At 45.0% G+C, this 25,087-nt stretch overlaps 1 protein-coding gene across 1 annotated transcript in view; it reads left to right on the top strand.

Moving 5' to 3' along the window:
• Positions 1–3,945, top strand: part of Sidt1 (SID1 transmembrane family member 1) — a 96,266-nt gene extending 92,321 nt beyond the window's left edge. The window contains exons 24-25 of the mRNA XM_051149975.1: positions 1,147–1,260; positions 2,959–3,945. Of these exons, the coding sequence (XP_051005932.1) occupies positions 1,147–1,260; positions 2,959–3,021 (177 nt within the window). The 3' untranslated portion in view covers positions 3,022–3,945. The remainder of the gene's footprint in view (positions 1–1,146; positions 1,261–2,958) is intronic.
• Positions 3,946–25,087: the final 21,142 nt, after the last annotated feature.

Genomic DNA, 25,087 nt, shown 5'->3' with positions numbered 1-25,087 from the left:
GTTCTGTTTGTTTGTTTAACAGTTCTTGCTCCATCTTGCCTTTTGGACCTACATCCCTCTCCTGCATTTGTTGCGTCTTATGTCTTATGTTTTCCCCATCATCTAAATTTACAGCTTCTCCGGAAGGCTTAGCAGCCACACTTACATGGAAGGCAAATGACAGGTGGTCAGCATTGCCAGGGTAGTACGGCATGGCCTTGAAAGGCCTGTAGCTATTACAGATGTGACCTTCCCTATTCTCTTATGGTGTGTTCTCAGAAAATGTTTAATGCTTGATTAGTACATTGTTGCCATCTTTCTCATCACAGTCAGCATCCATCAATAAATGCAGGGGTGTGGCAGGGCACTATATCCATCTCGTAGACTGGAAAGCCGAGACTTCAGAGAGTGGTGCTGTGTCTGAGGCACACATGTGAAGTCTCAGCTCTCCACCCCAGCATCAGCACATTTGCTTCTGGAACATCCGTGCAACCCCAGGAACAAACCTCACAGGCAGCCATTCTGTTTCTCCTTGACTTAGTAGTACTTGGTGGTCATTAACCCACTTCCTGTGCCTGGAGAGTTACCAGCCCAGGCATTTCCTAGGGCTGTGGTTCTCAACCTTCCTAATGCTGCAGCCCTTTAATACGGTTCTTTATGTTGTGGTGACCACCGCCCCAACCATAAAGTTATTTTCTTGCTACACTGTAACAGGAATTCTGCTATAATTTGTAATGTAAACATCTGATAAGCAAGCTATCTGATATGTGACCCCTCAAAGGAGTCTCGACACACAGTGAGAACCGCTGTCCTAGAAGTAGGTGCACACACCATGATGTGGCCTTTGAGTCCAGCTTCATCCATGCAGTAGACACTGTAATGGTTTCTGTGTAATGCAATGCCCCTGCATCAGCATGTCTCCTAATCACTGAACAGCTTTCTGCTGTGGGACAGGGCACATGTTACCAGTCCATTTATCTCTTGATGGACATGTGAGTTGTCTCCACTCTGGAGTTATTAAAAATAGCGTTGCTGTGAACTACTGAGTACACAAGTCTCGAAAGCTGACCTTCAGAGTGCTTGGAAGCATTGTTGTGGCTTCCTCAAAAGTAGTTGAAACCATGGGACTCTTGCCTACATCTGCCTGCCTCCTCTTCCTTCCTCCAGAGAACCCCAGCCGAGTCTCGGGAGAAGAACCGAGAGTGCATCCTGCTGGAGTTCTTCGATGACCACGACATCTGGCACTTCCTTTCTGCTACCGCCCTGTTTTTCTCGTTCCTGGTAAGTCGGCTGTCTCTTCCAGCTGCCTTCCTCACATCTCTCTTTATTCTCCACTCTCTGCAGTTCTCCGTTGCGATTCAACATGCTGACCATCTCCGCCTCCCCACACGCTCTTTTTTTTCCTTCCTTTTTTTTTTTTTTTTTTTTTTTTTTTCTGTAACTTCTGTATGACCATAACCTTCATTTTCCTCTACTTTTCAATGTCTGTGCATGCAGAGTGACAACACCAGGTTGCACAGTGCCCTGGGACAGAATTGGTTATTGGACTCAAATGTTCAGAATCTCCCCCGGGAACCACTTAGGGCATTCACAAATTCTCACCCATGTGCTTACTACGTCTCATGATGAACTCTCTTCCTGCCCTTCCTTCAGTCTCACTGTGTGTTTTGTAAAAATTAGGTTCCTAGAGAAGCTCAAAGAGGCCACCTAAGCAGCAAGTTCCTAATCTAGGGTCCCTGTGGTTTGCTTGTGCCCCTTCGCAGACTCCATGAGTACTTACCCTTACATATGATCACCATCTTCGGCACTTAGTACCCCCCCCCCAATACATGACAGTGGTGCCTGAACACAGGCTGGGGTGGTAACTGGGGTTGTCAGTGCAGAGGGCTTCAAGCCCTCTGAGGCCAACCATGCAATCACAAGTAGAGCAGGGATTCCCCCTAGTGGCCACTATGGGAAGTTCACCCAATCTCTGTGATCCTTGAACTTCTGTGATAGGGAGACAAAAGATAACAAAGTTCTGTGTGGGGAAGTAGTTGAAGTGGAGCAGCCATGGCTCCTTTCTTTCTTCCTTTCTTCCCTCCGTTCTACTTTCTTTTTTTATTTTATTTTTTATTTTCTACATACATTACATCCTGACTGCAGTTTCTCCTTCCTCCAGTCCTCCAGTCCTCCCAGTCCTCCAGTTCTCCCAGTCCTCCCAGTCCACCCATCCTTCCCCTTCCTCTTCCCCAGATCCATTCCTCCCCTGTTTCCCTTTACAACAGAGCAGGCCTCCCAGGGATGTCAACCAAACATGTAATAACAAGTTACAGTAAGACTAGGCACAGACCCTCATACCAAGGCTGGATAGGTGACCTAGTCAGAGGAAAGGGGTCCCAAGCACCAGCAAAAGAGTCAGAGACACCGCTCCCCACTCCCACAGGGACCCCGAGCTACCCAACCATAATGCCTATGCAGAGATCACCACTCACATCCTTACAGGGTCTGTAGGTGGGTGTCACTTCAGTCTGTGCCTTCTTCTTTTGGGGGGGATTGGGTTTTTTGAGACAGGGTTTCCCTGTGTAGCCTTGGCTGTCCTGAACTCGCTTTGTAGACCAGGCTAGCCTCGAACTCACAGTGATTCACCTGCCTTTGCCTCCCCGTGCTGGGATTAAAGGCATGCGCCACCACACCTGGCACCTTCTTCCTGTTTAAGAGCCTTTCATGAATGTGAGCTCCTGGGCAGAGTGTGGGTGCTGCTTTCAGCCACAGCCATGTCTCTAGCATCAAGAATAGCACATGAGAACTTCCTTCCTGAGTTTTAAGTAAATTGATAAATGAGTTAAAAAGCAAGACATTACGGATCACTGCCAAAACTATGAAAACAAGTGAGGGGAGATGTCGGTTTTTGGGTCCATGGGAGTCATGAGGAGAAAGCAGGGACTAACTGTGGCCAGGACTTACGCTCCCTTCCCATCACTAACCCTCTCGCTTCAGGTGTTGTTGACTCTAGATGACGACCTGGATGTGGTTCGCAGAGACCAGATCCCTGTCTTCTGAGCCTCCAGCGTCGCAGCAGGGAGAGGAAATGATCCACCTTGGTGCTGTCTCGTGGACAATATGGTGACTGCAGCAGCATGCCCACTGCCAGACGCTCCACTCGCCTCAGTGGAGTCAACAACGTTTGCATTCACACAGGAAGAGCTTGGGGTGAGCTGAACCTCAAGAAGGATGGTAGAAGGGGAGCCCTGTTGTGCAGAGAGACAAAGCCGGGGGGCTCAGAAACCTCTGTCTGCAACTTAGAGTTCAATCTAGGCACAAGCTGCAGTGGGCCAGTTTACAACCTGGCCCCTCCCAGCCGCACTGAGATTGGCAAGAGAAACCAGCCACTTGTACCTCCCACCTAGAACCTTTGGTGTGGCCACTGCCACACTTCTGAGACACCTGAGGCTACAGAAGGCCAAAGCAACATGTCATTCTCCCCAGGTCCTCCGAGAGCCTGATTCCTCAGAATCTGGAGCAGAAGTGAGACCAAGTCCCCACCCAACTTGGACAGACATTCCCGTGACTTCAGAGGGACTACTGAATAATCCCCTTGGTTCCTGGCGCCACTAGAAATGCTCAGGATGGGACTTTGACACATGTGCTTCTGAACAGATCACCATTGCTGAGCCCAAGGCCTGGGTGATTACCTGTCTCTTAGTGTCTTCATCTTACCATTGGATGTTGACTTGGAACTCTGATCCTGCCTTCTTAGAAGGCCGCTCTTTCTCCACGGACTTCTAACAGCTTCACGATGAGTGAGAAAGGGTGAAAACTCTTTCTACAGCAGGAGATGTGATGGGCAGAGCTAAGTGGCTGAACAGCAGGCAGGCAGCATTCACCTTAATGACTCTGGATCCTGGAGCAAATTCAACAAAGCAAAAGTGTTTGGTGGTTCCAAGGCACACAGCTCAGTCTGTGCCCATACAGCCTTTGGGGGGGGGAGGAATAAATGTTTGGCGCAATGTTACCCTGGGCTCCTCTTCAATGGAGCCCCTCACTTGTTACTTGTGTAGATCAGGGTTCCATTCTCCCTGCCTGAAGCTCTCAGCAGTAACTCGGGACAGACACCCAGGCACCTCACCACCACCTTGAGTTGCAGAGATCATAGCTAATCCACCACGTTGAGTTGCAGAGATCATAGCTAATCCACCACGTTGAGTTGCAGAGATCATAGCTAATCCACCACGTTGAGTTGCAGAGATCATAGCTAATCCAGTCTCCTCTTACTGCATCCCACTCCCACTCGCGTCCCCGGGAAGATGTAAAAAAGCTCAGAGCTCCAGTTTTCTTCTCTCACACCATCTGGCAAACCCTGTGAGAAGCCCTGTTTTGGTCAGGCTTCCTGGTAGTGTAGGGTATGATGCCATCAGAAAACAGACATACAAGTGTGTGCACACGTGCCTATTTGCTTGTGAGATTGAAGTCACTCCTCGCCTGAGCTTTCCTGAACATTTATTAAGGAAATGGATCAGGCATTTTTCTTTCTTTTTTTTTTTTTTTTTTTTTTTTAATTACTATTCTTTCTTTCAGATGTCTGTATACTGTTCACATATGTGCTTTGGAAGTTTGAACAGCAAGCTACTCCTGGTTTTAAAAATGCAAAGATACGTTCCATGAATAATCTCTCGTGTAGTCTTTCCAAAATGGTCTCATGTTGCCAATACATTTTCTGTTCTCCTTCATTATGTCCAAACTTGTCGGCTTCTGTGGGTCACATGTAGCCTATCAATTAGACGACTGTCTTATTCAAACATCTTTTTTTTTTTTTTAAAAGAAAGTTCCAAACAAGTGAGTTGTGTGGCTCACACCTTAATTCCAGCACAGGCAGAGGCAGCTGGGCCTAGGAGTTCAAGGCCAATCTGGTCTATAAAGTGAGCTCCAGGCCAGTTAGGGCTGCACAGTGAGACCCTGCCTCAAAACAGAACAAAAAAGGAAAAAAGAAAACAGTTCAAATCTGATCGCTTACGGCTGACTTGAGCTGATTCTTGCAAAGCAGCTCTCCTGGTTTCCCATCCTAAGTGGATCCAATAAGGAAAATGTGTACAGCAGAGTTCATCCCAACAGTCTTGTGGCCTGAACGAATAAACATAAAGGCACACTTATCTGGTTTGGAAGTTTGTTTGGGGATAGGGAATCAGCGAAAGCAGGAAACCAGAAAAGGGCCCTATGGGGGGGGGGGCCAGGGGGGGGCAATTGTGCCGCTGTGGCCCTGTGTTCTGTTGTGCCTTGTACTGTAATATCATATGTCCCAGTCATTTTTGTTCTTTGGAGCAAGACTAAGAAACTCCAGATCAAACCTGCTTTTAAAAACAGAACTTCCAAGTCACATGTTGCTGCCTCTTTCTACAGCACAGATCTGGTGGTTGGAGGTTGTGTGCTTTTTCTGGGGCATTGATATGAGGGCCCGGGGTAGAGGAGGACCATGGAAGGAGCCTAGAAAGCACCATTGGCTTCTAAAACAACGTCTATGCAAAGTTCGCGCACTTTGCTGCTTGAAAGTAGAGGCAAGGCTAACTGTAAAGGCTAAGGGCAGCGGGCAGGTAACAGAGAGAGAGTGAAGTGTGGAGGCGCTTGGCTGAGGAGTCTCAGAAGTAGAGAGTTTCTCAGTTGGAGCAGAACAGAGCTGCAACAGCCAGAGGAGCAAGACTGTGCCCCGTAAAATACGAGCTCTTCGCACCTCTGACAAGCACAGGGGAGGCAGCTGCACCTGTTCACGCTGGATGCCTGGGAGATTCGCCTGGTTTTATTTTAGCAGCAAGAGAAGCCGTTGGAAAACTGGTGTCTATATGGGGAAGGGACTTTCCATGACTAAAGGCAATCCCTGAGCCAGCAACTGGAGATGAAAACAGTTGCAGCTGCTTCCGTGGTAACTCCGGGCCCCCCTGTGGAATGTTCTGCCGGGTTGCAAAATGCATGCGTCAGCAAACCAAATAATACCCAAGCATTTCTCATTCCGAGAGACAAACACTCTGTCTGAAACTGTGGAGGGCGGGGAGAGAGGGAGGAAGGCAGCAGCTAAGAGAGGGTCTCCCTCAGTCACAGACATAGGGGAGGGGAATGGGGGGGGGAAGCGGGAGTGAGGGAGGAATGGGAGAATACAAGGGATGGGCTAACAACTGAGATGTAATTTGAAGAAATTAATAATAAAAAAAAGGAAGAAAAAAAAAGAGAGACACCCTCATAGAAGCAAACAGTGACGTCTAAGACAGATCACAGAGTCAGACCTTTAGTCTGCCAGCCTGCTGCCTGCGTCACCCTAGTCAAGCCGCCAAAGCTCTGATTCTCTGCGTAGCGCCACGGCATTGCACAAGGCTCACAAAACAGTAAAGGCCCGGGAAGGTTGTCAGCACAAAGCTGGTCGTCAGGACCCCACCTCGTAACATCCCTGGGTTGCAGGACAGTAGCATAGCCTTCGGGTGTCCTGGTTCTCTGACCCTCCACCGCAGTCACCGCTCTTATTTCCTGCCCTCAGCTGCAGGAGCCCCTAGGGCTAGGAGGCCTCTTGACCTTCAGAGGCAATACCTAAGATTATCACCTCTCCAATCCCTAGGCTCCACTGCACTCTTCTCTTAATTCCAACTGAAAAATGTTAATGCTTTCCAAGTTGGGGCTTAGCAGAGAGTCTGGTTATAAATAGCACAGCAGTCTCTGCCCTGGGTCTCAAAGGAAAGGAAGCTTCAGTTCTCCTTTGGGGTGGCTGTTACCACTCCTTACCATCAGCCAGGGCTCCCGCTAACAGGCAAGCTGGAGGCTCTGCCTGTAGCAAGGGAACCTCAACTTCTCAGGTGCCCAAAAAGGTCCTAGTAAAACAGACAAGTGTCAAGTTACCTGTGGCGATTCATGTCCTGGCAAGAGGGAGAAAGAACACGGAGCAAAGATGGTTCTCTCAGCCAGAAGCTGGCCAAGCCTGGCTCACCGTAATTCCACACGGCAGAGAAACAGAGGTTTTGCTTCGCTTGCTTTTGCTGTTTGGAAGAGACGAGATATACACCAGGGCTGAGCTTTAATGTCTCCTCCCTACTGAATCACTGTTGTCAACAAGGCTATGTGCTCTCAGTCATCAACACATAGGAATTCGGGCAAACTTAGCAAGCATCCCAGGGTTTCTAGAACACCAGAGTAACGGTTTTAGTTTGGATGGGACTCACCACTGTGGGACACCTTCACATACTGTGAAGTTTTCTTGACATGAAGCCTTGATGGTCTTATTGGAAGACCAAGAGGATGAGGTGGTTACTATCTGTGCTGGTTAATGTCGTCAGTTTAACAGGATCTAGAATAATTTGGGGGGGGGGCAGGCCTCTGGGCACAGCTCTAATGGTTTATCTTGACTAGGTTAGACTCCAGGCATGCCTGTGAGGGGTTGTCTTGATAGGACTGAGATAGCACAAAGCTGCCTCAATGGTGGGCTTGGGAACCAGACTGAGTTGAATAAATCAGAGAAGTGATTTGAGCACACAGTGTTGACATCACTCACCACTGGACTCTACTTTCTGGCTGCAGATGATATGATCAGCTGCCTTGAGCTCCTGTGGCCATCACTTCTGTGTCCATCGCTTCTGTGGCTATTGCTTCTGTGGCCATCGCTTCTGTGGCTATTGCTTCTGTGGCCATCGCTTCTGTGGCCATCACTTCTGTGGCCATCACTCCCCCATCAGGATGAACTGCCCTCAAACTGTGAACTTAAAACAAACCCTTCAGGTTTTAAGTTGCTTTAGGCAGACATTTTGTTACAAAGACAAGAAAAGTAGTTAAGATACCTGTTTTTCACATAGAATCCCTTCTGAGAAGTAGGGGGCGAGGAAAGGGGGTGCCGGACAGGGCTGAGCTGTCAAGAGCACCTGCTGCTCTCCCAGAAGACCCAGCATACTTCCCAACGTTTTGAACTCATGGATGAAAGCATCCGAGTACCCAAAATTCTCTACCGTCTCTCCCTGTGTCTCAGTTGTTCCCCGGATCCTTGTTGGGTGTATGAGTCTGGATCTCTGTCTACCTGAAGACTGTCTTATGTCTTGTGAATCTGTCCTTGTGTCTGCATGTGCTCTCTATTTTTTTTTAAAGATTTATTTATTTATCTTTTATGTTTACAGTGCTCTATCTGCATTAGACCTGCAGGCCAGAAGAGGGCATCCGATCACGGTATAGATGGTTGTGAGCCACCATGTGGTTGCTGAGAATTGAACTCAAGACCTCTGGAAGAATAGACAGTGCTCTTAACCTCTAAGCTATCTCTCCAGCCCTCTGCTCTCTAGTTATTGAATAGCACAGAAAGCATCCCATGGGGTATGGGTACTTTATCAAAATCTTTAACAGTGTTTTACAAGTTAAGTCACTCACCCCAATCGACCCAGATAACTAACAAATGCTATTAAGCAATATCTGAGTGTTGTCATCAGTATTTATGATGGATATTTGTTTTATAAGGTTGCTTTCAATCTGTTTGCTATTTCCAACATTTATCACTCTAACATGCGTGTGCTACTCTAGGTCAGGGAATGGAAAGCACATCACTTAAGACTACAGCTATGCATTAGCTTAGGTTGTAAAAGCCAATTACACAGAAAACTCAAGGAACTAAGGTTGGTCGTTACACTGTTCTCACAAAGGCTGCTGGCTGCACGGTAGGGTAGAAGTATTAAGTCTCTTTTTTAATAGCTATAAGCAATTTATTTAATCTGGCATGGTAAAAAGTAGAAGTAAAGATGGATATTTTCAATTAATATGCTGAAATGATCTGCTATGATTTCAAATTTCTGAAATTATATATATATACATATATATGTGTAAATTTATATATTTGTCTTTTACTGGTGGTATGTTAAATCTTTTTATGATTACTATCTTTCTACCTAACAGCTTTGCAATTCCAGTAGTTTGTCTTTTCTGAATGAAGCTGATAGGAAGTTGGCATATAGAATTTCATAATTACTTTAAAAAATTTTTTATTTAAGCAATTTATTCAGATTACATCTCAATTGTTATCCCCTCACTTGTATCTTCCCATCCTCCCTCCCTCCCTCTTTCATCTTATTCCCCTCCCCTAGGTCTGTGACGGACCTATTGTCCTTGGTTGGTACAGTAGTTTGAGCAGACCCCCTGGGTCCAGATCCACCAGCCTTAATGGTCTTCTGGTAGGTTTCTAGGACCCTCTGGATCCTTCCATTTCCCCATTCTTCTTTACCTCTCTCACCTAGAGTCCCAATAGGAAGTCCCAGTATTTATCCCAATCTCTGGCTAAGTGAAGACTTTCAGGGGACATCTCTGTTGGGCAAGTGTCCAATTATAGGTGAGTATATACCATGTGTATCTTTCTGGGTATGGGTTAACTCACTCAGAATGATCATTTCTAGTTCCATCCATTTGCCTGCAAATTTCAGGATTTCCTTTTTTTTTTTTTTTTTTTTTTTTAATAGCTGAGGAAGTATTAAGTTTTAAGTGAGCCTCAAGGTGTATTATTAACTCTGGTTGTGAGTTCCAGCAAAAGTTCCAGTCTCTTCGAATGTAAGAGACTTTTTTTTTATAATAATGTATCACTATACCTAGCACCCATGTTGAGTAGCTTATATCCATCTCTAATGCCAGACCCAGGGAATCTCTTTACACCTTTGTGGGCAGCTGTCTCAGGTACCACATGGCTGGCGTGCGTGTACGTGTACACACACACACACACACACACACATTCAAAAAAGAAATTCCTCAGTTCTAGCTTATTTTCTTTGGTTTCTGTGAAGACCTTGTAACCCAAAGCTCATCAACTTCACTACATATGAACCACATGTGCCTTGAGGCAATATTATACTTCAGTCAAGAGCTAAATAAAGTGTGCATGGCCCATCTCTAAGTATATCTTGCTCCAAGCCCCCTTATGCTAAATCTTAATATTCCTTGTAAGTAAAATTTTCAGTTCTTAAAACAAAAGGTTATCTAAAATGATTCCAAGTATTTTATTTTAGGATAATGAAATGCTGCCATCTCAGGAAGGCTCCAATCTGCACTTTGTGGGTCTTATTATATTGCTTATGCAAACTTTCACAGAGCACTTGTTAACAGGTAGGCCTAGTCCATGAAGAGGGTGCATTCAATCCTTTAGGCGGACTTTCTCAGACCCGCCAGTGGTATAAATAGTGACACAGAGACTTTTATATAGTTTAAAGCGTAGGCCTTTAGCTGGAGCAGACTCTCAGCTGCTGTTTCAACTTGGCCATACTATTCTACCTGCGACCTGCCATGTGGCTACCTCTCTGCTCCTCTTCACTGCTGCATTAGTTCTCTCCTATGTCTTTTCCGCATCTCCTTCATTTACTTTCTCCCTCCCAGCATCCCTTTCTCTCTTGGAAGCTCTGCCCTCTACTTCCTGCTCCAGCTATTAACCATCAGATCTTTATTACAACCAATCAGCAGCCGGATAACACCTGACATATCTCTTAGATTGTCTCTAAGCATAGAGGAAGGAGGAACATTTACAAAATAGAAAACCAGCACATGACTGTAAAAAGAAAGAAAGAAAGAAAAGAAAAGAAAAAGAAAGAAAACCCAGTGATGGGCCATAGAAATGACAGTACCAATATCCTACCAGCACTTAGTTCTCTGCCAGTACAGAATTAAAAATTGAAAACACAGAGACAGGGTCTGGAAAGATGGCTCAGAACTTAAGAGCACTCACTATCTACTCTTCCAGAAGTTCTGAGTTCAATTCCCAGCAACCACATGGTAGCACACAACCACCTATAATGAGATATGGTGCCCTCTTCTGTTTTGCAGATGTACATTAGGCAGAACACTGTATACATAGTAAATAAATAGACCAGAAAGAAAGAAAGAAAATACAGAGACATACTTCACACAATGTGAGAGAAAGTTACCCCAACACAATCCTGTGTTTCCACTCTCTGCTTGTAAAACATGGGTCAACTTGTGGGGTAATCTCCTTCTTAGGGGATGAATTGCACTTTATTTTCCTCCTCCTACTCCTCTATTCACTTCACTCAACAATTGTGAAATATCAGTACTGGGCAGCGGGAAGAGCTAGGTCATAGCAAGGGGCAAGAGACTTATAGACTTTATATCCTGTGCTCTATAATCCAAACAACTCTTAATACTTTTCATTCCCAAATGTAAAGCCCTTATTGATGGCACAACATAGCATCTCTCTACAACTATATCCCAAGAAGAAGTATTTGGCTCACTAGCTCTCCAGCAGAGGCCTCTTCAGGGGTCGGGGAGTGCATGCTTTCTCCTCCTTGGTTCTCAGTTCTATCACAAATGATAGAAACTGTGTCTTGTATTTAGTATCAAAGAGAAGAGAGTGTGTCAGGCATGGTGGTGTATACCTTTAATTCTAGCACTTAGCAGGCAAAGGTAGTCAGAGCTCTGTCATTCAGCATCCACACCCAGTGGGTGGGTGGCCTAGGTCCCACATCTTGCCGGTTGGTCCAGGCATCGCTTGCCTCTGGATGAACCTTGGAATCAAAGTTCCCAAGGGTCTGTTTCTCACTCAGAGGCAGCTATAACACTTTAGGGTGAAACCCATTGCCTGGGCCCTAGGCCAGGTTCCCAGCCTCACCAGGGGTCAGCACCGAGTTAGCAGTAGTGGAGTAGCTGCCAAGGCAACTCTGCCGTAGTTGCCTTTTAATTGGCAGTCAAGCACCAGGCAGGCCAAGCACTCAACAGCTGTTCCTCAAGAATAAATGAAGTCCCAGATGGTCATGGTGGAGGAATGGTGAACCAGAGAGTGGGAGCAGCAACCTCCTCTCCATGTCCCCCCACCCCCACCCCTGCAGCAAGCCAGGACATCTTTATTTATAAACCTTGGGCAGTGGGGAGGGGTTTCGAGGGTGAATGTGTCTGATTTGCTAAGGCTAAGGGTGCCAAGATACTTAATCTATATAAATTGGTACCGTAGCACAGGGGTCCCATCAGATGGAAAAAACAGTATTTAATTATCCTATGTATGAGGGGATGACTTCTACGTACAATTAAAGGTCATTTGCTGTAGGCTAGGATCTCAGCATAGGGTGGGGTACTTCCAGGAATTCCCTGAGCTCCTTGAAGTTCCTTACCAGGAAAGAGTTGGGTTTGTAATTTTCCCTGGGGGCTATGTGACCACTCCTTACAAATCTGGGGTTACCAGATCAGGTGGAGTGAGAACTCCCCCTCCACTAAGAAAAGGGAGTCACTTTCATAGACCAAGTGCAAAATGGCTATCCAGAGATGTCAGACTTCAACCTTATCTGGTAGAGTCCCACAGATGTCTGTGATGTTAAGGCTAGCCTAGTCTACAGATTGTTTCAGGCAAGCCAGGGCTACAAGGCAGGTGGGGAAGAAATAAGGGGAGAAAGAAAGAGGGAGGGTTGTTTTTGTTTTTAAATGGGGAACCTTAAAGACGTAAACTTTGCACTAAACTGTCTCCAAAGATGCCTGAGAAATTCCAGTTGACTTTCAAGTGTTAGATTAATGTGAAAAGAATGTGAATGGAATGCTACAGAAAAAGAAAATAACAAACTGGAAGACGAATGGAAACCCAGTTGAAGGTTGGTTCAAACAGTAATGGTTTCCTTTCTTTTTCTTTTTTTCTCCCATGAGAAAGGCTCTACCAAGTAGCCTAGGCTGGCTCTTTCCTAGTGTTGAGATTGCAGGTATAACAGCCCTCCCTGTGTAGTAACACTGTTTTCTGGTGGCCAAAGGGGTCATAAAAGGTAGAACTTCAGCCTTTGACATTCCTAGAGAGCTTTAAATGTGAAACATCGCTTTAAACAAGAAGTATATGAGTCAGGGTTCTCAAAAGGAACAGAAATGATAGAATACACACACTCAAGAAGTGTGTGTGTGTGAGTGTGTGTGTGTGTGTGAGTGTGTGTGTGTGTGTGAGTGTGTGTGTGAGTGTATATGTGTGTGTGTGTGAGTGTGTGTGTGTGAGTATGTGTGTGTTTTATCGTGGTGGGTTATAGGCTGCGGTCCGGGCAGTCCAACAATGGTTGTCTCAAGACAGAAAGGCCAAGAATCAAGCCGGTCATGGTGGTGCACGCCTTTAATCCCAGCACTCAGGAGGCAGAGGCAGGTGGATCACTGTGAGTTCCAGGCCAGCCTGGTCTCCAAAAGTGAGTCCAGGATAGCTAAGACTGTTATACAGAGAAACCCTGCCTTGAAAAAAAAGAAAAGAAGAAGAAAAAAGAAAAAAGAAAGGCCAAGAATCTGGCCCTCGTGAGACTGGATGTGTCAGCAGTACAAGTCTGGTGCTGGCACCCTGAACTACCCCTCAAGAGTCTCCAGTCCACACTGGAATCCCAAAGAAGTAGGTTCCAGCACCATGGAGGGAGCCCCGCAGGAACAGGACAGATGGACTTGCCGGTGAGAGTGAGGGCAAGCAGGCAAAAAGCAAAGCCTCCCTCCTTCCAGGTCCTTTTATGTGGGCTGCCACCAGAATTAGGGTGGGTTTATAATTTTTTGCAGATGTAGTCAAGTTGACAACCAAGATTAGCCACCAGAGTAAGCAAGTCAAGACTGGACATGGAGGAAAACGCAATTGCTTTCAGGGTGACAAAAAAGAAGAGGTAGGCACACACGGGAAGAAACCGGTGCACAGTAGTGTTGGTGACCAACAATGGATAGAGCCTGCAGAACCTCATTTAGTGAGAACACCACGTAAATGCTATGTAGTAGGGAGGGACCAAAGGAGGAATAACACACTATTAGTGCAGAGGGTTTTAACTTGTTAGTTAGGTAGATCTTTAAAGACTGTTTGTTTTATGTGCATTGGTGTTTTGCCTGCATATATGTTTTTGTTAGGGTGTCAGATTCCCTGGAACTGTTACAGACAGTTGCGAACTGCTATGTGGGTGTTGGGAATTGAACACAGATCCTTTGGAAGAACAGCCAGCGCTATTTAAAAATACCATATGTAGGGCTAGCAATGCAGCTGAGTTGTTAGAGTTCTTGCCTAGTATACATGGAGGCCCGGGTTTGAGCCCTGGTGCTGCAAAATCTGGACACGGTGGTGTATACTATGACCCCAACATTTGGGAGGTTGAAGGCAGGAGGATCAGAAGCCCAAAGTTGAAGAGTTATAATTTAGCTCCGTGGCAGAGCACTTGCATAACAATCACTAGAGCTGGGGTTCAGTCCACAGCACTGGGGAAAAGGGGCTCAAAGTTATACTTGTGTGTCAATTTGAGCTAGAGTCATCAGAGAGAAGTGAGCCTCCATTGAGGAAATGCCTCCATGAGATGCAGCTATAATCTGCTCCATTAGTGACCAATGGGAGAGGGTCCAGCCTATTGTGGGTGGTGCCATCCCTGGGCTGGTGGTCCGGGTTCTATAAGAAGGCAGACTGAGGAAGCCATGAAAAACAGGCAAGTAAGCAGCACCCCTCCATGGCCTCTGCATCAGCTCCTGTCTCCAGGTTCCAGCCCTGCTTGAGTTCCTGTCCTGACTTCCTCTGATGAACGAGTATAGTCTGGAAGTATAAGCCGAATAAACCCTTTCCTCCCCAAGTTGCCGTTTGGTCATGGTTTTCTCATCGCAGCAATAGAAACCCTGACCAAGACACATCAGTTACACCTTTTTTGTTTTTGTTTTGGGATTTTCGAGACAGGGTTTCTCCATGTCACCCTGGCTGTCGCGGACTCACTTTGTAGACTAGGATGACCTTGAACTCACAGGATCTACCTGCCAACCAAGGCTACATAAGAACCTCTCAGAAAAGATGAACCACCACAGACAAACTAACAGGCAAGCTGACATCCCACTGGGTTCTCCCAGACTGGAGTGTCATGCCCAGAAGAAAACATCTGTTTTTTTTTTTTCAAATAAACAGGGAGATGTCAATAAATAAGAGATGCTTTGAACAGATATCAAGTATTTCATAAGAAAAGCAAAATGCCCACTCTCAGTGCCAGCAGCAAGCAAATATTTGAGAGAGAGAGAGAGAGAGAGATATTTGTGGTGGGGAGCATCTTAATTCATCATCAATAAACAAAAGCCATGCCTCCTGGACTAGCACGTTGCCAGGTCCTCTCCTGCTACAGAATAAACATGAGGCTGGAGTTTGCTCCAGCACTACAGGATCAAACCACTGGCAACTGGTGCCTCAGCCCCAACTCCATCCCAGAGCCCAAATGGCAGCAGAACAGATGATTCAAAGAGCATGCATTCATCAGGCTCCCCACCAGGAGAGTACATACCATTAGATCAAACCCTGGATGGAATCCTCCCCATCTTCCACATGGAGACGCTGAGGCATAGAGCAATCACTGGTAATCAGGTGAAGGGCTACAGCAGAAACCTGAACTTCCAGTCAGTGAGGTGTGGCTGGATTGTACCACAGGGAGGATCCAGCCATTATCTGGTTGTTTTTCCATACATTAAGACACACAGCCTGGGACTTTAACTACGTAGCCTCTGAGCTTATTAACAGAAAGCATTGGCTGTTTTGACATTCAAGATATGTGGCTATTACAGAAATCCAAGTTACAATGAACCTACAAGGCCATCTGGAGAGCCAGCCAACGGCACTAAAGTTTTGGAAATGTTTGGCTCTCTAAATTGGAGCAGCAGGACTCACGTGAAGACAGCTGCATCTGTTTCAAAGCCCATAAAGTTTAGAACTAAAGTCTTTTAAAAAAAAAAAAGCCAGTGATTGGCAAAGAGCTGTAGACCCAAAAAGTCTCGTTTTAAATTAAAATCCACATGCTGTAAAGGCTCAGGTTAACACTGGGAGCCTGCTGGTCCAAACCCAAAATTGTAAATGGAGAGAAAGCCAAGGAATGATGTAGTGGGGTTTTCAAACTTAAAAACAAACAACAAAATAGAGACTTGACTAGTCCTCAAGAATCAAAGGTAGCTGGGCATGGTGGCGCATGCCTTTAGTCCCAGCACTTGGGAGGCAAAGATGGATTGATTCTGTGAGTTCAAACCCAGCCTGGTCTACAAATTGAGTCCAGGACAGCCAAGGCTACACAGAGAAACCCTGTCTGGGAAAAAACAAACAAACAACAGTGAAAGATTGTCAGCAGGACCTGTGAAGCTGACTCTGTCAGCTCAATGGACATGGCAGAGTTTCTAAGCCCACTTAGTGGCTAAAGCATCTTGTCACGGGCATATGGATCCTGCCCTCACCTCTGATAAGATTGTAGTTTCATCTCAGCAAAACTTCCACAGAGGATATAACTGCATTGGAAAATCATGTTTCTTGTTTTTTGTTTTTTGGCTTTTTTGGTTTTTCCAGACAGTGTTTCTCTGTGTAGCCTTGGCTGTCCTGGACTCAATTTGTAGACCACACTAGCCTCGAACTTACATCGATTCTCCTGCCTCTGCCTCCTGAGTGCTGGCATTAAAGATGTGTGCCACCACGCCCGGCCAGAAAATCATATTTCTTCATTTGTAGTAAGATGACAAAATATTTCTAAGTCTGTCCAGAAATTATGAAAAAAAAAATCAACACAATTTGGTTGTGGAACCAAATGCAACAGGGCAGTACTATCCAATTTCCTTTTTTCTTTTCTTTTCTTTTCTTTCTTTCTTTTTGGTTTTGGTTTGTCGAGACAGGGTCTCTCTGTGTAGCCTTGGCTGTCCTGGAACTCACTCTGTAGACCAGGCTGGCCTCGAACTCATATATCTTCCTGCCTCTGCCTCCCAAGTGCTGGGATTAAAGGCATACACCACCACGCCCAGCTTTCTTGTCTTTCTTTTTTTATTTTTTATTTTATATGCATTGGTGTTTTGCCTGCATATATGCCTGTATGGGGGTCTCGGATCCCCTAGAACCGGAGTTAAAGACAGCACCATGAAGGTTCTGGGAATTGAACTTGGGACTTCTGGAAGATTACCCAGTGCTCTTAACGGCCAAACCATCACTCTATCTCCTCCAATTTTCTTGTAGTAAGATGTGTCTGCTGGACTTAAAATGCATGTACTTCAAACTTAAAACACCTCCCCCGCCCCACAGTATAGTGTGTATGTAATGTGAACCTGCATGTTCTCTCCATAACAGAGATCAAACACTAGATGCTCACCTAACTGCAGCTTGGGTTTCCAGAGGTCTCCGAAGCAGGAAGCGCTCCACACTCAGGCTGGATGCAGGCTCTTTGTAGACCCAGAGATCCGAAGTGAAGGGAGGTCAGGAAACACCTCTGATGGCCAGTGGAGCGGAGAATGAAGCTGGCTAAAAGCCGGATGCTCATCTCCCAACACAAAAAAAGCCACTACCTGACTGCCAAGTTTATCCAAGAAGCAGAGTCACTTCACCTCTTTAGTTTCTCACAGGAAGAAGAAACAGCCAAAGTAGAAGTCAGCGCTGCTCAGCTATATAGGCTGAGGCGGAGGCCTGAGGGTCAGAGTCAAGTGTAGGGAGGTGGAAATGAAGCAAGATGTTGCCATTTTACAAGATTTTTGTTGTTCTTGTTGTTGTTTTGTTTTGCAACAGTGGGGGGAGAAAAAACCTTTCAAATAGAAAACTTTTGTCTTTTATAACACCTGTGAGGTAGGCAGAGCAGGTAATAGTAACAATAAACAAGTAAAAATTAACTATGTTGTTATGTAACTTGCCCTAAGCCACCAGACGCAAAGCAGTACTGAAGATCTTTCTTTTCCTCAAGAATGACAAGCAGTCTGAAGGTATAGCCTACTCTTAAAGCATGTGTCTATTATGCAGTGTGGGGGAGAGGGCAGGAAAAACAAACAAACAAAACGAGGACATGACTGAAACTTGTCAAGAGAAACCAGCGTAGGTTTGAACTTCCATAGGCAAGTATTTCTCCTTTTCATTTGTATTGTTTTGTGGGGATGTGTGTTTTGTCTGCACCACTGGTCTGCCGGTGCCTGTAAAGCCAGACAAGGGTGTCAGATGCCCAGAGACTGGATTTACAGGTTTGTGAGCTGCCATGTAGGTGCTGGGAATTGAACCTGGGTCCTCTGGCAGTACAAGGAATGCTCTTAATCACTGAGCCATCTCTCCAGCCCTAGAACATCATGTCTTAGTCTCAATTCTCAAGAAGCTAGGTGAAGGAAAATATTATGAGTTTTGAAGTCCTGTGCATTCTTTTCCTGGGGTACTTAAGTGACCTTTGTGGCTCTCATTTTATGTTTATACATTGCATATACTTGCATATTAGAATGTTACTATATAGACATGAAATGTACCTCCAATTGTTCATATATTGCAGACTTGGTATGGAGCTGACAGACTCGGTCATTGAGAGTCACTTGAACATGGGGATCTTGACTTGATCAACAGGTAGTTTGCTATTTGATACAGTCATGGTTGACGGCATTATTTCCAGGTATTGGAAAAATCTTAGGGGTAAGACTTAATTGGAGAAAGTAGGTTATGTCTTTGGAAAGATTTTATTATCATTCTTTAAAAAAGAGACTTTGTAGTTTCATTCTTAATTATCCATGTCTGTGGACACGTTGATCGCAGATGCCCACAGAGGCTAGAAGAAGTTGTCAGATATTAGTTACTTTTCTGTTGTTCTGATGAAACACCACAACCAAAGCAACTTGCAAAACAGTTTATTTGGGTTTATGATTCCAGAGGGAGAGTTATTCATGGCTGGGAGGCATGGCACAGGCACAAGGTGCTGAACACTCTCTTCCAGCATGAAGCAAAGACGGCAAACTGGAAGTAGGTCAGATGTTTTAATTCTCAAAGCCTGCCCCAGTGACAAACTTACTCCAACAAGGCTGCACCCCCTAACCTAACCTCTCCCCCCCCCACACCCCCCGCTGCCAAACTGCCCTGCCACCAACTGGGGATCAAGCATTTAAATGCCAGACAAAAGAGGAACCTGGAGCTGGGGCCAGCCTGCTCTCCAGCCTCCTGAAGGGCTTTTCTTACCCCAACCCCTTTTATGTCTGTTGCTCTCTACTTCCTGGCCATCATGAAGTGAGCAGTTTTGCTGTCCCACAGTTCTGCCACCCCACAGACCCAGACACAAAGAATACAGCTGGCCACAGAGTGAAAGCTAGAGATCTCCATCCAAAGTAGATCCTTTCTCTTTTTTCTTTTTTCTTTTTTCCCAAGACAGAGTTTCTCTGTGTAGCCTTGACTGTTCTGGACTTGCTTTTGTAGACCAGGCTGGCCTCGAACGAGTGCTGGGATTAAAGGCATGTGACACCACCACCCAGCTGCTTTCTTCTTTCAAAATGTTTTCTCAGGTACTTTTCATGGAGACTATGATGGTGAATTTTGTCAACTTGATGAGATCTGAACTCAGTTAAGAGACACTCCTTTGGCCAAGTCTACTAGAGTATTTTCCTAAAATGATTAACTGGGGGTGGGGTAGGGAAGACCTTCCCTGGGGGTGGAAGGCACTTTCTGGTGGGAGCCCAGCTATAAGGAGGTTCCAGGGAAAAATCTGTGGCCTTTCACCTGCCTACCTCCACTCTTGCTGGTGAGTGAATCTACCCTGTTGCCACCACTGCTACTGCCATCTTCTGCTGCCACTGGAACCCAGACTCATCTGACTTCCAACGTGAACTGAAGACCAATGGCTCTCTAGGAATACTCCAGGCCTTCCAGCACCAGACCTCGACTGCTCAGGTATACAGCCACATGGACTGAGTACCTATGGAATTTTTCCAAATGGATAGTCCATTGTGCAAGAGCGAACACACACACACACACACACACACACACACACACACACACACACACACACACATTCATTCAATCAATTCTGCTCCTCAATGAATCATAATACTCAAGGCATAAAATGAGACCAACCCCTAAGTATCTGGTGCCCAACACCCGGTATACTTTTTCTTCATATGATGCTATGCTGCTCTTTTCTAAGTCTTCTTTATTCTGAATTTGGGATTGATCATTTCTGTATCATTTTTACCCCATCTGTAAACAATACATTGATTTATAGGGGTCTATAGGTAATCAAACTTGGGGCCTTGTGCTTTACCCATGAGCACTTACCACTGAGCTACACCTCAGCCTTAAACTTTACGTAATTTAGCCACCCCTCCAATCCAATGCCAGTGGCACATACTTGTGGAGGTTAAACAGGTTAGTTGGTTTCAGGCCAGTGGGAGCTAGTGAGAGTGTCTAAAAAATAAAAACAAAACAGTAAAAAGTTTACGTAAGTTTTACATAAAATAACAAGTTTACATAGTTTTATAATGTACAATCCACTGTTTTCCCTCATAAATTATGCTCGTAAGTTTTTAACTAAGTTGATAAAGCTATAAGGCAATGTCTCACTATGTAGCTCTGGCTAGCTTCAAAATCAGAGATTTGCCTCCCAAATGCTGGGATTAAAGGTGTGTGCCACCATTTGTGGTTCCCCCAGCTTTCTTTAAAAGAGTTAATATTTAAAGCCGGGCGTGGTGGCACACGCCTTTAATCCCAGCACTCAGGAGGTAGAGCCAGTCTAGGACAGCCAAGGAATTCTAGGACAGCCAAAGATACACAGAGAAATTCTGTCTTGAAAAAAAAAAAAAAAGAAAAGAAAAAGAAAAAAAAGATTTAATATTTAATTACATGTGGGTATGCACCTGGGTGCAGGTCCCTAAAGAGGCCAAAAGAGGGCATTAGAGGCCTTCTAAAGCTGGAGTTACAGGTGGTGAGGGCTACATGATATGGGCTCTCTGTAAGAACTGTATGTGGGGTTTTTTTGGGTGGGGGGTTGAGGCAGAGTAGCTTTGTTGTGTAGCCTTGGTTATCCTGAACTGACTTTGTAGACCAGGCTGGCCTTGAACTCACAGCGACCCACCTGCTTCTGCCTCCCGAGTGCTGGGATTAAAGGTGTGTGCCACCACCACCCGGCTATATGTGTTCTTAACAGTTAAGCCACCCCTCCAACCCAATACCAACTTTTACCTCAAATTTCTATACTTTAGTTTCTCCCACTATAAACACAGTTGAGAATTTGGACTGAATCACCACTGAATACTCTTCCATATGTGAAATTCTAACTTTACTTTTATAATGACTGTACAGGTGTGCAGCCTCTTCTAACAGTGTAGGCCCCATCATAACAGAGTTACTTGAGGTATAATGCTTAGGAACAGAAGCTCAACAGCAATGTGTCATGGGATCTCTTCAGATAGAAGGCAAGCATCACACCAGTGTATTTATATGGCAAAACTTAAATATACTACTCAGATGCAAAACAAGTAGATTTAAAGTGAAAAGGGAGAAAAGAGAGAATTCACAATGCAAAAATTGCAAAGTTTATTTTCTTAAATAAAATACTATATTCATATCTATACAAATAATTATTACAACCATTAAAATGTTACATTTAACAATAAAAATTTCAAGACTTTAAACAAGAGCATGTTTTGGAATATTCACATCCTAATACAATGTATTTGTAAAAAGATGTCAAAATAAACAGGACCTATTCTTATTTACAGCTGCAGGACAATCCTGATCCTATTATACATATCTGCTCTGTATTCCATTATAAAACAAATTAGTTTCCATCAGAATTATAAAGCAGGTGATTTACAGTTTATAGGACACAGTGCACAGCACAGTGCTGGCTGGGTCATAGATAAAAGATTACACTACTGAAGCAGTAAAACTCATGTTTTCCTGGTACCTACAGTAAACACACCCAGTGTCTCTATAAATAATTTGTGAAGGTAATCATTCATGTTCTCAATATTCAACTTAAAAAAAAAAAAGATGAATACACACACACACACACACACACACACCCTGCTGAAAGTGGAAGAATTTCCCTTCACAGTAACACAACTGCAGCTTCTTAAGCCACGCTATCTGGTCCCTTCTTGGAAGATAACAGTCCAATACCGCATAAATTCAGCACTGTAGTCAAGCCCTGTGCCCAGTGACCTTACAAATGAAAATGAGTTTAAGATTTCAGGAGCAGGAGGCAGAGAGGTCTCAGAAAACATGAAGACAAAGTTAAACCAGTCAAACATTAACTTCCTATTACACACTGTTGTACACACAACCGGGCCCAAAAAGTTAAAAATGATTTTTTTAAAAAAGTGTGCTACATTACTAGCAAGGTTTTGTCCATGCCTCATGGAATCTAATGATGGGTTACATATTCATCCAAAAGAACTTGAAGATTATGCCCAACATTCTCAACCTAAGGCGACACAGGATTATGAAGCACTTGACAACATATATGTGCCAAAAAAGGGGTGGGGGGGGAGAAAGAAAAGAAAAAGAAAAAGAGTACTGGGTAGAGTTTATGCAAATGTAGAGATAAGGATATTGAAGGACTGCCTGCCACACAAGCTGTGTTTACAGGTTCAGCTACACTACTCACTAGTGACTTTGTCATGGTGGCTCTGGGGAGCCTAAGGCAAGAGTGAGAAACATCAGGTGTACTTGTGGTTTAGGAGGCCTCTGATTACACAGCATAGGCCATCCCTGGAATGCCTTCTCTGCAACATGGGGTTGGCAGGGTGGAAAGTTCCAGGATCTGGTCTCAGGCAGAGTCACAGGTCAGGGAGAGTGCAGTACCTGGGCAGAAGCATGGCAACCAGGAGCTCTGAGCCCAAGGGCTCAGCTAGGTGTGGTCTCGCAGGCTGCCTGGCTTGCCCCCATCTGCAGGTGATGAGCCCTACAGGAGCTCCAAAATACAGTCTAGACTTCCCTATAGGAGAATTCAGCACAGCACAGAACAGCAAAGCACAGAGTACAGTTAAGCAAAAACACAAGCAAGCAAACAAACAAACACAAAACCTTGCTTGTTGGTAGCATTTTGGGGAAGGAAAACAAAATGCTAACTAACATTCAGCCCAAAGGGCATCTCTAAAAGAAAGTAATTTGCATAAACATGCTGCAGAATCACCTCTCGGAGACTAAGTCCACACCAGATTTAGCCTCTGGTTACTGGCTAAGTGTTGCCCTCCTGATGGAATAGGCACACTTTCTCCAGGTCGTCAGCACCTATGTGACAGAATCGCAGTGACTTTCAGGCAGCTGAGGCTTTGAACCACAGGCTGTTCTGTTTTGGTACCACCTTTACCGTTTCTTCCACCACAGGGGAAAAGTCCACTGGACCAAGGAATGCAGCCATTCATCCCCATACCAAAATCTCTTAAGTCAACTTTAAACTAATGGCATCTTGAGGAACTGTTGTCCTTTAAGAAAGAGGCCGAGCGAGCAAGGGGTTTCCAAAAGGCAAAACCTGGGATCCACTACTACACACTGATCTGATAGAGGAGGGGCCACCACAGGCAACACAGGGGAGAACTGGCCTTGGTCACAGCCAGGCTGCCTGCCAGCTACTGATAGGAACAGCTAAAAGAACAAGAGCGCATACACCTATGCAAAGGAAAGATAAAGCAAGAGGCATAGAAATCAGTCTCAACTCAACCCTTCCTTAACCTTTATAATGTTTTCATTAAAATGTGTTACTACAAGTTGGGTGCAGTGGCACACACCTGTAACCCCAGCACTCCAGGAGGCAGAGCCAGGCGGATCTCTGTGAGTTCGAGGCCAGCCTGGTCCACAAAGCAAGTCCAGGACAGGCAAGGCTACAAAGAGAAACCCTGTCTTGAAAAAAAGAAAAGGGAAAAAAAAAGTGTTTCTACATTTTTTTTGAGTATAAGTTTTAGCCTTTGCATGAGGTGGCTAATATTAGAAGGCAAGGGCGAGGCAAAAGAAGTCCCCTTAAAAGGTTTAAACAATGGTGCACTTTAAATAGGCTGATTTTAAAAGGCTAACCTTCATTGCAGTTCAGCATAATTCTGATCTGTGTATGGGACTGCTGCAGACACTCCTACCCTCAGACTTCAGAACTCACCCCACTGTGGAAATCCTGCCCCCAACTCAGAGAAGGGGGTGACCTCTGGTGTCTCAGAGCTGTTCTAGCAAGAGCAAAACTATAACTTATGAAGAAATGTAAGACGTTTAAAAACCCCAGTGTCCATGAAAAACATTAAAATGACCGATATAGTCAACAAACTCACTGACATTTACATAGAGAAATCTAAAACTCATCACTTCATTAGAACTTCCTGTGGAAAGCTAGAAGGAACCGAGCACTTTCAGTGATTGTGTATGATCGATCAATGGTTAGAACAAAATGATTCAATGACTCTCACTTAGAAAGCAAACAGGAAGCCAGGAGTGGTGGCACACACCTTTAATCCTAGTACTTGGGAGACAGAGGCAGGCGGATCTCTGTACATTTGAGGCCAGCCTGGTCTATAAAGTGAGTCTAGGACAGCCAAGGCTACACAGAGAAACTCTGTATCAAAAAAACCAAAATAACAACAACAACAAAACCACCAAAAAAAAAAAAAAAAAAAGGAAAATAGACATGGTGTGTGTTTCCAGAAATTACCCAGTAGGAATACAGTGAGGACTCTTTATCATCCGAGTCCATGTGTGAAATGATCTCTAACACACAAATGCAGTCTGTCTTTAATTAGAGCCGCATTTGAGCAGGAGCCCAGTTATTTGCAGATGGTCACAAAAGCCTGAGAGGCAGACATCACAGTACTGTAATTGCAGCACAAAAGCCCTGGCAGTGCAATGCTATCTCAGCACAGAGCTGAGCAGCAGTCATCAAGCAACAAAAGTAACCCAAGTAGCAACAGACTTTAGGACTGTGCTGCAATCACAAGTGGAGCCTCTCAGCTGGGTAGGGGAAGGACTGCTTATGCCCACGGATTTAAGGCCAGTCAACACATCAAGATCCCTATCTCAGGAACACAACACAAAACTGGACTTTGTCCATGGCATGTTACCTTAGTTCCAATAGAGCAAGCCTGCCCTTCAGAACTCAAGAGCCACCATGATGTGAGGACAGCCACTAAGAAGAGAGGTGGGACTGGGGAATGACTGGCCACACAGAACACTACCCTTAGTGACACTGGCAGGTTGGGCCTTTCAAGTACAAAGAAAACTCTGAATATTAATGCTTAAAAGTGAGTCATTACTGTTTGCTTTTCCTCAGTAGCCTTTCTATTGTGGTGTTCCATGCATTCATGAAGTTCTCCTTTGACCACAGGAATACACTGTAGGGAGGAAAGCCAGGTTTGCTCTGCTCAGCAGGAGGGGTGATTTTCAGGGGCAGCAGAATCAGAGGGGTTTAAGTAGCTGAGGAGGCACAAGCAACCCTTTTGCTGAGCCTTTCGACAG

This window comes from Acomys russatus, chromosome 8 (genome assembly GCF_903995435.1).
Source record: "Acomys russatus chromosome 8, mAcoRus1.1, whole genome shotgun sequence".
Taxonomy (NCBI): Eukaryota; Metazoa; Chordata; class Mammalia; order Rodentia; family Muridae; genus Acomys; species Acomys russatus.
Note: the sequence above shows the minus strand (reverse complement) of the source record. Positions and strands in the feature narration are given on the sequence as shown.